At 37.1% G+C, this 14,526-nt stretch overlaps 1 protein-coding gene across 3 annotated transcripts in view; it reads right to left on the bottom strand.

The window, feature by feature from the left end:
- Nek4 (NIMA related kinase 4) overlaps positions 1-14,526 on the bottom strand; it is a 47,336-nt gene that overhangs the window by 9,116 nt on the left and 23,694 nt on the right. For all 3 annotated transcript variants that reach the window (XM_087182447.1, XM_004864378.3, XM_021244027.2), the window contains exons 11-14: positions 13,520-13,629; positions 12,431-12,519; positions 10,695-10,900; positions 10,000-10,133 (exon numbers count right to left, since the gene is read on the bottom strand). In XM_087182447.1, coding sequence (XP_087038573.1) covers positions 10,000-10,133; positions 10,695-10,900; positions 12,431-12,519; positions 13,520-13,629 — 539 coding nt within the window. The remainder of the gene's footprint in view (positions 1-9,999; positions 10,134-10,694; positions 10,901-12,430; positions 12,520-13,519; positions 13,630-14,526) is intronic.

The following is a 14,526-nucleotide window of genomic DNA, read 5'->3' as shown; positions in this document are numbered from 1 at the left end:
GATACAACTTGAAAGAAGAAATGAAACTAAAAAGATTCCAGTAGTGGTCAGTGATTATAATAATGCTATAGGCGGTGTTGATGAGAGTTGACTAACATCTAATAAGCTATCCTGTAATCAAAAAATGGGGAAAAATTATTACAAAATATTCATTTACCTTCTGGACCAAACAGTATAGAACTCTTTTGCTATTTATTCAGAACAAAAGGATTGAAAAAGTCATTTACAATGTAGATTAGGTCTAACAGGCCACACAACTGAAAAATATGGGACAGTGAAATGTCAACCAGGATGCCCACTGTCACTGTCTTCACCACTGCATTTAGTGGACATTTTATAGACATTATATCACCCAAGAACAAAAGGAAAGGCCAACATGACAGTGTAAAGTGTGTTGTTCAAAGAAAGACAATATTGCAAAAAGAATCTGGAAAGAAACTAAATACTACTGTCCAATTATTGCATTGAGAGTTGTGTATGGAATGTTTTAAGATATACCATTCACAGAAAAATTATTGAAAAAATCTGATAAAATTATTTTATATTTCCTGTTATATTATCTTATAAAAATTAACCAAAAAATGCAATCCTATATTTATTTTTGGTTTTGTTTTGTTTTTGGTTTTGTTTTTAGTACCGGGGGTCGAACTCAGGATCTTGACCCTGTGAGGCAGGCGCGGTGCCATTGAGCTAAATCCTCGGCCCCACAATCCTATATTTAAATAATTGGACTGGTAAGTGGTTAAGGTTTGATCACCTGTGTTTATGAGCAATATTGATTTGGCCGGGTATGGTGGCACACACCTGTGATCCCAGCACTTGGGAGGCTGAGGCAGGAGGATTGCCAAAGTTTGAGGCCAGCCTGGCCTACATAGTGAGTTCAAGGCCAGCCTGAACTCCATAGTGAGACTGTCTTAAAAAAAAAAAAAAAAAAGAGTGATTCTGACCTGATATTTTTTCATGCAGTATCCTTGTTTGGTTTTAGTGTTAGGGTTGTGCTGGCCTTATAGAATGAGTTGGGAAGTATCCCTTCTTAGTTTCCTGGGAGAATTTCCATAATATTGGTATTATTTCTCTTTTTGGAATCAGGGATCGAACTCGTCCTTGCACTTGTGAGGCAGGCGGCAGAACCATTATTTCTTCCTTTGATGGCTAGAAGAATTCACCAGCAAATCCATCTGAGCCTAGTTTTCTCTGTGGACAAACTACTTTTTCTAGATATGTTTAGGTTTTTCATAACTGCTTAGTCAACTCAGAGAGGAAAGTAGAAAGGTGGATGCCAGGGACTGGTAGAAGTCTGATCTAGATAACAGTGAAGTTTAAACAGAAAAATTTATTACAGTAAAATACACATTGTCACTAATCATGCTTAGAATTCTCCCCCTTGCTTCAAACACTTATCCCATTATTCTTGCCACTTTCTGAAGCAATTCTGGAAATCCTCTTTCATGTCTTTATGAGGTATGATTAAAATTATGGTGAAGCTGGGCTTGGTAGCACATGCTTGTATTCCCAGTACTCAGGAGGCTGAGGCAAGAGAAATGCTGCAAGTTTGAGACCAGCCTTGGCTACATAATGTTATCTAGGCCAGCCTAAACCACATACAGATCCTTAAAACAAAAAAGTACAGTGAATGTGCTGCCCAGTACCACCCAATGGAAAGACAGGCTCATAAAAATATTACAGTGTGTCCTCATCAGACATTCCCTGGATCTGGCACCACACAACTTCTGGCTTTTCCTCAAAGTCAAAATGACCATGAAAGATAAACGCTCTGAACTGATACAGGACATCAAGGCAGCTACAATAGTGCAACTAAAGACACTCATGAAAAGGATTTCTAGAACTGCTTTGGAAAATGGCAAGAAAATGGGATAAACATGTTTGAGTGAAGAGAAGTATTTTAAAGGGCCTAATGGCAATTTGTATTTTATTGTAATAATTTTTTTAGGGAACATCTTTTTTTTTTTTTTTTTTGTACCAGGGATCGAACTCGGGACTTTGCACTTGCGAGGTAGGTGGTGGAACCACTGAGCAAAATCCCCAGCCCCTGTAATAATTTTTTTAAAAAGTAAACATTTACCATATTTTTTATCATAGCGCATATGGCTTAACAGGTGCAGAGTTTCAGTTTTGCAAGATGAAAAAGTTCTGAAGATGGGTAATAGTTGCACAACAATGTGAATGTACTCACTGCTAGTAAACTATAAACTTAAAAATGGCTAACATAGTAAATTTTAAATTATGTATAATTTCCTACAATTTTTAAATTGTATATATTGTTGAGTCTATAGCAAACTAAATCTAATATATTTGCCAGTAACAAAGCTGCATGAGGCTAAGGAAATGACTCCAGATGGTAGGTTACACCCACGGGAATAAATGAAGAAATGAAGAAATGATAAATAAGAAGGTAACGATAACCAAAGCTGCAAATATACTTTTTCTCTTTTCTCAGTTTCTTAAAGAGATATAAAATTATATAAAGTAGCCACAGGCAGGTGTGGTGGCACACGCCTGTAATCCCAGAAATCTGGGAAACTGAGGCAGGAGGATTACAAGTTTAAGCCAAGCCTGGTTAACTTTAGTGAGACCCTATCTCAAAAAATTAAAAGGGCTGGGCATGTAGCTCAGTGCAGAGGCCCTGAGCTCAATCCCCAATACCGAAAAAAAAAATACTCTCAGTGACAGCAGAATATAAAATTCTTTTAAGTGTTCATGAAATATTCCCCATATTAGACCATATGCCGGCCATAAAACAAAGGTTGTAAGTTTAAAAGAATAGAAAATATGTTTTCCAACTACAATGGAATGAAATTAGAAACCAAGAATAGAAAAATAATTGGGGAAATTCACAAGTATGTGAAAATTAAACCAAAAGCTCCTAAATGGCAAACTTTATAGAAATAAAAATATTATAAAGGAATACTAAAAATACTTATATCCTAATTAGATAATTTAGAGGAAGCAGGCAAACTCCTAGAAAGATTTAAGCTACTGAAATTGACTCAAGAAGAAAAAGACAATCTTAGTATAACAAGTAAAAACACTGAATTCACTGTCAATAAAAACTACCACAAAGTTAAGCCTATGCCCAGATGCCATCATGATGAGTTCTATAAAACATTTAAGGAACTAATACCATTTCTTCACTAACTTCCAAAAATTAGAAGATGAGGAAATATTCTCCAATTCATTCCCTGAAGCCAGTATTACCCTGATTACAAAATGAGATAACAACACCACAAGAAAATGAAAGACCATTTATCTCATACGGATATGAATACAAAATACTGAAAACCTGAGTCTGGCAAAACATAAGAAGTATACATTATGACCAAATGGGAATTATCTCAGGAATGTACAGCTGGCAACTAAAAATCAATTAATGTAACATGCCCCACAAATACAATTAAAAACAAAAGGTGCGATCACAAAAAGAGAAAAAAAGCATTTGAAAAATAACTTTTCACAATTAGAGAACAGTCAACTGGCCTGGTGGGGATGCAGCGCGGGAGCAGAGTGCTTGCCTAGGACGTGTGAGGCTGTCAGTTGGGGACCCAGCACCACAAACACAATAAAACAAAAGAGCCAGCAAACTAGAAATAAAGGGAATCTCTTCAACCTGATAAAAGGGACCTGTGAAAACCTAACAGCTAACATCATAATGGTGAAAGGCTGAATGCTTTCCCTCTAAGATCAGAAACAAGAGAAGGATGTCCGCTCTTGGCCACTTCTATTCAACATTGTGCCAGAGGTGCTAGCTAAGGCAATTGGGCAGAAAAAAGAAGTAAAAGGAATCCAGATTGGAGCGATAATACACAATAAGATGGGCCCTTGCCTCCATGCCCCCCCCCCAAAATGTTTTATTCCAGAAATATAACAGTCTGCTGGGCAGCCTCCTGCCCAATGTATCAAAATGGTTGGTGACTGAACTGTGCGACCTGTCAGGAATGTTGTTAAGCTCCACCCCCTTGGGAGAATGTTTTGTAACTCCGACCTTCTGCTTCAGTGAGCATGCTCGCCTACCCTGTAGCTCCCTATATAAAGAGGTTCTCCTTTCTGGTAGAGCACTCAGACTTTGCGTATAAACTCCTCTCAGTATGCTAGTATAATAAAGGTTTTTCTCCACCTCTTCTGAGTGACTGTCGGATTCTCGAGTCATCAAATTTCAATAGCAGTGACCCTGAGCTGTAACACTCAGCTGTGCCTCAGAGCTATAACACTTGGCTACCGCACTGAGCTGTTCTGCTTTGCCACAATTTTGTATATAGAAAATCCTAAACAGACCATTAAAAGGCTATTAAACCTAATACATAAATTTAGCAAAGTTGCAAGATACTAGATCAGTATTTTTAAAAATCAAATATATTTGTATGTATTTTTTTTCTTTTTTTTTTTTTTTTGGTACCGGGGATCGAACTCGGACCTTGCACTTGCAAGGCAGGCGGTGGAACCACTGAGCTAAATCCCCAGCCCTACTTCTATGTATTTTCAATAAAAATCCAAAATGGAAATGGGAAGAAAATGTTCAAATGGGAAGGGGAACAAGGGAGGAGAGAGGGGGGAAAGGAAGGAAGGGACAAGAAAAAAAGTGAAAATAGAAGGAAAAAATGGAAACAAAGCTTTTGTATATAGGGAGGGGAGCGGGCATAGGGGAGGAATAGGATAAAATAAAATTTATTTTTTAAAAATGAACAATCTGGGCCAGGGATGTAACTCAGCAGCACAGCGCCTGCCTGGCAAGCGTGAGGCCCTGGATTTGATTTCCGGTACCAAAAAAGAAAAGTGAAGAAAAAAAAATGAACATAAGAAAATTCCAATTACCGCTGCCTGCCTCACAAGCACAAGGACCTGAGTTTGATCCCTGTACCAAAAAAAAAAAAAAGAAGAAATTCCAATTATAGCATCAAAGGAATAAAAGAAGTATAAAACTATAAAACACTGATGAAAGAAATTAAAGCTATAAATAATCACCTCATGTTCATGAGTCAGAAAATGTAATACTGGTAAGATAACTATATTCCTTAAATGAATCTACAGATTCAACAAAATCCCTTTCTTTTTTTTGGTACTGGGGATGGAATTTAGGACCCTGCACCTGCAAGGCAGATGGTGGAACCACTGAGCTAAACCCCCGGCCCTCAACAAAATCCCTATCAGAATCCTAGATGACTCTTTGCAAAAACTGACAGATTCTAAAATTAGATAGAATTTCATGGGACCCAGAATAACCAAACGTTCTTGAAAAGGAAAAACAAGCCTATTGTGATGCCTCCTGCCTCTAATCCTAGCACTCTGGGAGGCTAAGGCAGAAGTATTGTGAGAGTTTGAGGTTTGCCTGAGCAATTTAGCAAGATTGTGCCTCAAAATAAAAAAATTAAAAAGGCCTAGGAATATACCTCAGTGTGAAGGCCCTGGGTTTAATCTCCAGTATCACGAACAGAACAGAACAGAGGAAAAACAGGACCAGACCAGGAATTGGAGGACTCACTCTTCCCAATTATTCCAAAGCAACAGTAAACAAGACAGTGTGCTACTACTGGCGTAAGGACAGTTATATAGATCAGTGAGTGCAGAAACAAACCCATGTGCCCATGGTCCACTGATTTTTTTTTTTTTTTTGCTACCGGGGATCGAACTCAGGACCTTGTGCTGAGGCAGGCAGCGGAACCACTGAGCTAAATCCCTGGTCCATGAACTGATTTTTTTTTTCTTAAATTCTTTTATAGGTACATTTTAGGTACACAACACAATTACATTTCTCATTGGGAACTGTACCTTTACATGATGCATCTTGGTTCTTATATTTTCCCCATTCCTAGCCCTCCTTTCACGCCCTCCACCCTTCCCTATTTACAAAGACTTTATTTCCATTTTTTCCATTTCTCATCATTTTTTCCTTTCCCTTTCCTTTCCCCTGCCCCTCCCACTAGCCCTACCCCTTTGGACCTTTTCTTCCTATTTTGCATTATCGATTATTCATTCTAATCATTGGTACATTTTAGGTATACAATATAATGACATTCATCATTGGAAATTTGCACCTTTACATACTCTCTCTTGGTTCTTATTTTCAACCCTTGCCCAGCCCTCCCTTCAACCCCTCCAGTCCTCCCTATTTACAAAGATTTTGTTCCTATTTTTCCACTTTCTCTTATTAATTCCATTCCCTTCTTTCCCCTACCCCTCCCACCTCCTTCCCCTTTGCCCCTTTTCTTCCTATTTCACATGACCTATCATACATTTTAGTCCCCATTTACACTTTCAGTTTCTCACACCAGAGAAACTATTCAGTATTTATACATGTGTGTCCTATTTATTTCCCTTAAGAGTATCGCCTCAATGTGCATCCATTTAGCTATAAATGTCTCTAATTTCTCATTTTTGATGGCTGAGTAGTACTCCATTTTATAAAAAAACCACATTTTCATTATCCAGTCTCCAGTTGATGGGCATTTGGGCTGTTTCCAAGTTTTAGTTATCACAAACTGTGCTGCTATGAACATGGGTGCACATATATCACTGTGGTATGATTCTTTTAATTCTTTGGGGAAGATCCCCAGCAGTGGAATAGCGGGGTCAAATGGGACTTCCAGTCCTATGAACTGATTTTTTGACAAGGTAAAAGAAGTTTTTTCAACAAATGATAGTGAGACAACAGGACAACCACATACATAAGAATGAAGTTGGAGCTGTACTTCATGTCACCTACAAAAATTAATTCAAAATGTGTCCCAAAGACCTACATGTAAGGAATAAATGTATAAAATTCTTAGAAGAAAATATCAAGATAAATCTTCATGACTCATATTTGGTAATGAATTCCTAACAAAAACACAAGCAGAAAAAACAAACGAACAAAAAAAAACTGCACAAGCAGCAAAATAAAAATAGATAAATTAGACTTCATCAAAATGAGCAATTTCCTATGCTTTCTATATCCTTTTAAATTCTGTAAAATCTGTGGTAATGTCTCCTAGGTCTTGATATTTTAATTTTAAAAATGTATAACTGATATTGTGTAATAGGAAGTAAAGGTCTAAAGGAGCAGGGGAAGTGGGAAGGGTAGGGGAAAGGAAAGAAGGGAAAAGAAAAAATATGAGAAAAGGAAAAAAATGGAAACAAAATCTTTGCAAATAGGGAAGGGTGGAGGGGGTAAAGGGAGGGCAGGGGAAGGGGAAAGAAAATAAGAACCAAGAGAGTCATGTAAAGGTACAAGATCCCAAATGATGAATGTAACTGTATTGTATACCTAAAATGTACCGATAAACTTAATGGGGGGGGGAGGAACAAACAAACAAAACAGCACAGGAAAGCCACAATAATCTTAGGTTTCAGATGATGAATGAACTCTGGTGACTGGAAGGAAACCAAACTACTGTAATTGAAAGACATTTTAAAAGAGTACAGAATAGAACTGTAAGGCCTATCTTATTTGGTTAACAGATGTGAAGTACTACATTGAGCTGAGATGAAAAAAACCCTAGGTTTGAGCTATTAAGGATAACAGAGAGAAAGTACTTGAGCCCATTTCAAGTGAAGCTGGAAAAATGAGTTTTGCTTGTGATATGTTATGCTTGTAATAACTAATGCAAACATTTGTGATATATCCTGTAAGCAATTATAAATGTGAATCTGGACATACTTGATTCAAGACCTAAAGAGTGATTTGAAGCAACCTTGACAAAGAAAATGATAGTTAAAGCAAATTGTTTTGAAGTGACTTATTTCACCAAGAAGAGAATTAAGCATAGAACCAAACATTGAAGCAGAATAAAAAAGACATAGGAAGGAGACAAGAAAATGAAGGATGACTGAAAGAATATAGCTCCCGGATTGCTAGCTATCAGCAGGTAGATAGCAAATTTTATGTAACTTTTAAATCCTCTCTAGAAACCCTTTAAAAGTAGCCTGTAGCTAGTCATAGTGGCACACATCTGTAATCCCAGAACTCTGGAGGCTGAGGCAAGATAATTTCAAGTTCCCAGCCAACTTGGACTCTATAGTGAGTTCAAGGCTAACCTGGACTACATAGTGAAACCTTGTCTTAATAAACAAAATAAAACAACAAAAAACAAACAAACAAATAAGCCCAGAAATTTTGGTTTTTTTCATAGAAATAAGAAGAGTGCTTTTAAATATTTTCTTTATTAATATCTACTTGTATGTGAAAATAAAGTATGCAATTCAGTGAAAAAAAAAAAAAGAGCAATTTCCATGCTTCAAAAAACACCATTAGAAGCATAGGGGAGGGGCCGGGGATTTAGCTCAGTGGTTTTGCCGCCTGCTGCGCAGACACAAGGACCGAGTTTGATCCCCAGTACCAAAAAAAAAAAAAGAAGCATAGGGGTGAGGAGGTAGCTTAGTGGTAGATGCTTGCCCAGCATGCACAAGGCTCTAGTTTCAATCCTTAGTAATGGAGGGAAGGAAGGAAGGAAGGAGAGAAAGAGAAAAAGAAAGAGAGAAAGAGACAGACATTGTTCCATTCCCACAGATTTGGAGAAAATATTTTCAAATCATATATTTGATATGAGAATTGTATCCAGAATACAGAAGAACTCTTACAACTCAATGATAAGTACTCCAATTTTAAAATGGTCAAAAAGCTTGAGTCAGGTGTAGGGGCACATACTAGTAATACCAGCATTCAGGAGGCAGAGGCACAGGGACTGCCATGAGTTCAAAGCCAGCCTGAACTACAAAGTGAGACCTTGGCTCAAACAATAAATAAAATAAAATGAGCAAAGGAACTGAATAGCTGTTTCTCCAAAGAAAATATGTAAATGGCCAAGACTAGATGAAAAGATGTACAATATCATTAGTCAACAGGGAAATGCAAAACAAACCACTTTACAAAATGAATACCACTTTCCACTCAATAGAATGACTATAATCAAATAATGTGGTAATAACAAGAAGGTGGAGGGTCGGGGATTTAGCTCAGTGGTTCCAAGCACAAGGTCCCAAGTTCGATCCCTGGTACAAAAAAAAAAAAAAAAAACGTGGAGAAATTGGTACTTTTTGCACTTGCACTGCTGGTAGTAATGTATATTGGTACAGTTACTTTGGAAAACTGTCTGAAATTTCATGTTTAAATGTAAAGTTACTAAATGACCCAGAAATTCCACTCCTACATATATATCCAATGAAACTGTAAACCTCACAAAAACTTCGACATGCGTGTTCACAGCAGCATTATTCATGCCAAAAAGCAGAAGACCCTCAAATGTCCATGAGTTGATGAATAAACAAAATCCACACAACATTATTTGGCCACATAAAGGAATAAAGTACTGATACAAGCTACAACAAGCATGTACCTTGAGAACATTACGGTGAGTCAAAGAAGCAAAAACAAAAAGACTACATTTTTTTAAGACCTCATTTAAATGAACTATCCAAAACAGGCAGATCTATAGAGAGTAGAAAATATCCATGGTTGTTTAGGGACGAGCAATTTAGGAGACAATGGAGAACGACTGCTAACAGGTACAGGGTTTCTTCGGGGGATTAGTGAAAATGTTCTACATTGCGGTGATGACTATAACTCTATGGACATATTAAAACCATCGAGAAAAGGAGAAAAAACGGAAACAAAACTTTTGTAAATAGGGAGGTGAGAGGGGTGGAAGGGAGGGAAGGGAAATGGGAAAAACAAGAACCAAGATATATCATGTACAGGTATAAATTCCCTGTGATGAATGTGATCATAATGTATACCTAAAATGTACCAATAAACTTAATGAATAAAAAAATAAAAAATAGGGCCAGGGATGTAGCTCAGCAGTGCAGTGCATGCCTGGCAAGTGCAAGGCCCTGAGTTCAATTCCTGGTACCAAAGAAAGAAAGAAAAATGAATAAATAAATAATGCACACAAAACCATTTAAACATACCTGTTAAATGGGCATATTGTATGGCATGTAAATTATATTTCAAAAGGATGCTAAAAAAATTCTATAACATAAACAGCACAGTACAACTAATAAGACACTCACCTCTCTCTCCATTTCGTCCTCCTCTTCTAAAAGATCATATACCTGCTCTAAAAGCTGAACCCCGAGGCCCTGGATGACATCAGCTCTCAAGACTTCAAGTATTCTCTTGATCTTTTCAGAACCTGGCATGACAGCTAAAAAACAGTAACAAAAACAGGGAAAATAAACATTTTCAACAGCACAATATTTTTTTTTTAACAGCACAATATTTTTAAAACTGTTTTTTTAAAATCTTGATAGATTTGGTTTAAATATATATATATATATATATATATATATATAAAATATGTATGTCTTTTAAAAATTTATCTTGGGATCTTTCCTTTTCTTTTTTGTGGTGCTGGAGATCAAACCAGGACTTTGCATATGCTAGGCAAGTACTCTTATCACTGAGCTTTATCCCCAGTCTAATATTTTAATGACTAAAATTTATGTGAAGCTTCATGTCTCACTATTAGCTCCTAAATTTAAACCATCTCCTAAAAACAAGTCTAACTTGAAGAAAATTCACTGAAAAAATCCTAATCACGTTATACAATTTTATTTACATTTATCTTTAAAAATTAATATTCATGAAAATTTTCAGAACCTATCTGTTGCATAAAATAATATATATCTTTTCTATTAGCTCCTTGATTTGACATGTCTCCAATAAATACATTTTCTAGTTTGCTGTAAAAGACTAAACCAATCACCTGAAGGCAGTTCTTTAAAACGCAGTTCCTCTGACTCTTCTGCAACTTTTCCATGAAGTACCAGCGTGTCCCGATACTTCCGATGAAGTCTGAATTCTGCCCCCGGAGTTGGTACTGGGAGATCTTCACAGCTCTCTTTTGAGTCCAGTTTAAGGGTTTGAGTCATTAATTGCATCAAGTCACTTATTTCATTTGTATGACTTTTCCTGGAAAGAAAAATTCCTCCTGTTATTTAGTTGGCTTCGCAAAAATTCTTCATTTAAAATTAAATGCAGGGTTTGGGATGTAGCTCACTGGCAGAGTGCTTGCACTTACAAAGCCCTGGGTTTGATCTCCAGTAGACAAACACACACACACACACACACACACACACACACACACGCAAAATGACCTTTAGGAAATGCTGTTTCCAAATGTCCGTGTAAGCCGACTAATACACAAATAACAACCATAAACACTATGCAAAATACAAAAACTACAAAATCAACTATGTGAAGGCAATGAAGAATGAAAAAATCAAGGTAGATTCTGGAACATCAACACTTTTTAGCTTAAGGTCAGGCTGAAGGTAACTCAAAGCACAAGAAAAAACCCACAGTCTGTCTGGCCTGCAGAACCAAAGACAGAGTTCAGGACAACTATTGCCAATAGAAAGTGAGAGAGAAATCTTTAAAAGAAGAGGGCCTAAAAAAAGCAGCCTCAGATTCTTTGTACAAATCCTGCCCGATCATTCTAAGTAACTTAACTATATCCAAATACAAAGCTCAAAAATATTTTTAAAAACACAGAAATACCAGCCTCCAGTGAGATAAAATTCACAGGGTCTGGCATCCAGTCAAAAATTACCAGAGACACAAAGAAGCAGGAAAACATCATCAATTTGTAAAGAGAAAAACTCAGTTAATAGAAATAGACCCAAAGGAAAACAAGTGATAAAATTAGTAGATAAGGACATTAAAATGGTTACTATAAATGTATTTCATATGGCCATGATAGAGAAACACATGAACTGGTTAATGAGAGGGATGAAAAATGTAAAGAAGACCCAAATTCTTCCTAAAAATGGAAAATATAATTATGTTAACTACATGAAATAGGATAAACAGAATAAACACTACAAAAGAAAAATTTGTGAGCTCAAAAATACATCAACAGAATCTATGAAAAATGAAACAAAGAAAAAAAAAGTAAAAAGAATGAACAGAAATCAGGGGTGTGCATGCCTGTAATCTCAGCACTCCCGGAGAATGAGGCAAGAAGATCATCCCAAGTTTGAGCTTCTCCCGGACAACTTAGCAACTTAATGAGATGTCTCAAAATAAAAAATACAAAAGGACAGGGGATATAGCTCTAGGCAAAGAATCAACCCCAAGTACCCTAAAAAGAGAAAGAATGAACAGAGCATCAGTGAGGTTTGGACAGCTTTAAGCAGTCTAATACACATTTAACCAGAAACGCCAAGAGGGCAAGAGGAATGGCCAACCAATTTCCCATAACAGATGTATTTATTATGTATCACAAACACACACTAACAAAAACAGTCAAACTTTTCCAAATCTAATTAAAACTATAAAACCAGATGTGTTCATTGAAGAGATATTTGTAGTGTAATATGTACCATAAAACATTTATAATATCAGTGTGAGTACTACAGGTCAGAATACTGCTACAAATGTACATTTAGGATCAACTCAAACAAATAGTTTCTGAAGGGAACGAGAAAAATAAGAACTTACCCATCTCTGGAATCCCCATCTGATTTATCAGTTGAACTGGTAGAAGAACTTAGCTCATCCTCAGACAGACAATTAATCAGTTTCCTTTCCTATTAATGTTTAAAAAAACAAAATTCCACAGGACAACACAACTAGAATGTAATAGTTTTGCTAGTCTTAAATCCAATTAAAACACAATGTACACCTACATGCAATTTAACAGGAGAAACTAATAGATATAAAAATTAAAGTCTATCCAATGATGTCCCAGTTCACTCATGAAGTTCACAAGTGAAGCCTAAGAAATACTAACATAAAGTTTTACATGGCCCTGGAGAATCTCAGCTGTGAATCATCTAGGAGACAGTACATAATTAGTTCCAGTGTTTCAATTCACAGGAAGAGGGCTTGTTCCATAAGGAATACTGGCATTTTAAACTAGACAGATGCCACCTAGAGGCAATTTCACTCTGTTCATATATAAAACTCCTACAGGGCTTTAAAGGGTTACTTGCTATAATTAACACAAATGTCACAACTTTAGGAAATGGAGATGGCAGCCTAAATTAGTAAAATACATAAATTATACTGTTAAAGAAAGACCTTCATTACTTTCACAGGGCAGAAAAATTAATCCCCAGGGTATTTATTATACAGAGAGAGTTGAACATGGCTTAGAAACACTGCAATCATACTAGATGGTGTGTCTACATCATCCATAGACAAGAAGGTAAACTGACACAAACAGGAGATAATTAGCAAAAGAGATTAAAATCTGGCCTCATAGATGCGTATACTAGTAACACAGCAGAATAAGCAAAATGTTGCATAGTGAAAGCTTTTAGGCAATCTTGTTTTAAAGATTACCTGAGAAAGAGTCTTAAGTAGACTGCCAATTATTTAAAAGAATTTCTGAAAAATTTATGCCCTTAATGGGTCAAACATTATCCTTTCAATTATTATTTACCAGCTCCTTTCTTTATCAAGAGTGAAGATGTGTAGCTTAGCCAGCCTCTGTTTCTGAAATAAATGGAGCTGGCTTGTACAAAGGGTTATTGTATTAGGCTGAAGGATGCAGACATAGCCACCCTTTCCCTTTGGGTAATGCACCTGAGTTATGCTGTAGTCAGAAGAGAACCGTCGGGCAGGGAGGGAATGGCCTTCCTCCTGCAGTTTCCCCGGTCCCACTGCACTCAGAGAAGTTCTCCTCACTGAAGGGCCTAAAAAAACAACACACCCCAGTCGTTACTTGTGGTGGGCTGGTCTTAACTGAAGAGGGCTTTGGTAGGAATAGACGATACCCCAGGCAAAGGCCAGCCAGAAGTTACTCAAACATCTTCATCATCACTCTGGTGTCTGACACCTCAGTTCAAATCTTAGCTCTGGGTCTACCACTTCTGCAATCTTGGGTAAGTTACCTAACCCCTCAGAACCTCAGTTTTTTCCCCAGCAGAAAGGGAATACGTGGCTCACCTTTGGCAGTTACTATAAATAGGAGATAATGCCCTGAAGATGTTTACCGAAAGATGTTTAGCAGCTACAGAAACATAATATTACCGAAACATAATATTAGCAGCTATAGTAATACTATGTTTAAATCAAGGTAATAGAAATGAGCACAGCCCTCAGCACAGGGCAACACCATTCCCCTGGCTTCCTCTCTGTTCCTGTGGACACATCCCACCAGCAGACTGGATGTGGAAACAAGCTAAACATTTACTTGATTTCCAGCCTGAAATCTCCCAGGAGTTATTGTCACTCAAAGGCAGCACTTTTTTTGATGCCCTCTTTCTCTGATGATGTATATTTCAGGTTCAATAGGCCACGCTGATTTTTTTTAAAAAAAGACTTGTCTAAGAAATTGATTGACTGACTGATTGGTTGGTTGAGATAGGATTTCGCTATGTAGTTCAGGCTGGCCTTGAACTATCTAGGTAGCCCAGGCTGACCTCAAACTCCTGCCTCAGCCTCCCTGTGCTGGGACTACAGGCGTGCACCACCACGCCTGACCATCTAAGGAATGTTAAAACTCTTCTAAATCTATTTCCCAAATGGATTACTTGATCCTAGAAACCCAAAAGAAGAACAAAATCCTATAGGCAGTTAGAGAAAAGAAA

The sequence above is a fragment of the Heterocephalus glaber genome, unplaced genomic scaffold (assembly GCF_053883595.1).
Source record: "Heterocephalus glaber isolate CG9 unplaced genomic scaffold, H.glaber_assembly_v1.0 deba00001472, whole genome shotgun sequence".
Lineage (NCBI taxonomy): Eukaryota > Metazoa > Chordata > Mammalia > Rodentia > Bathyergidae > Heterocephalus > Heterocephalus glaber.
The sequence above is the reverse complement of the archived record's forward strand: the minus strand, read 5'-3'. Positions and strand labels throughout refer to the sequence as shown.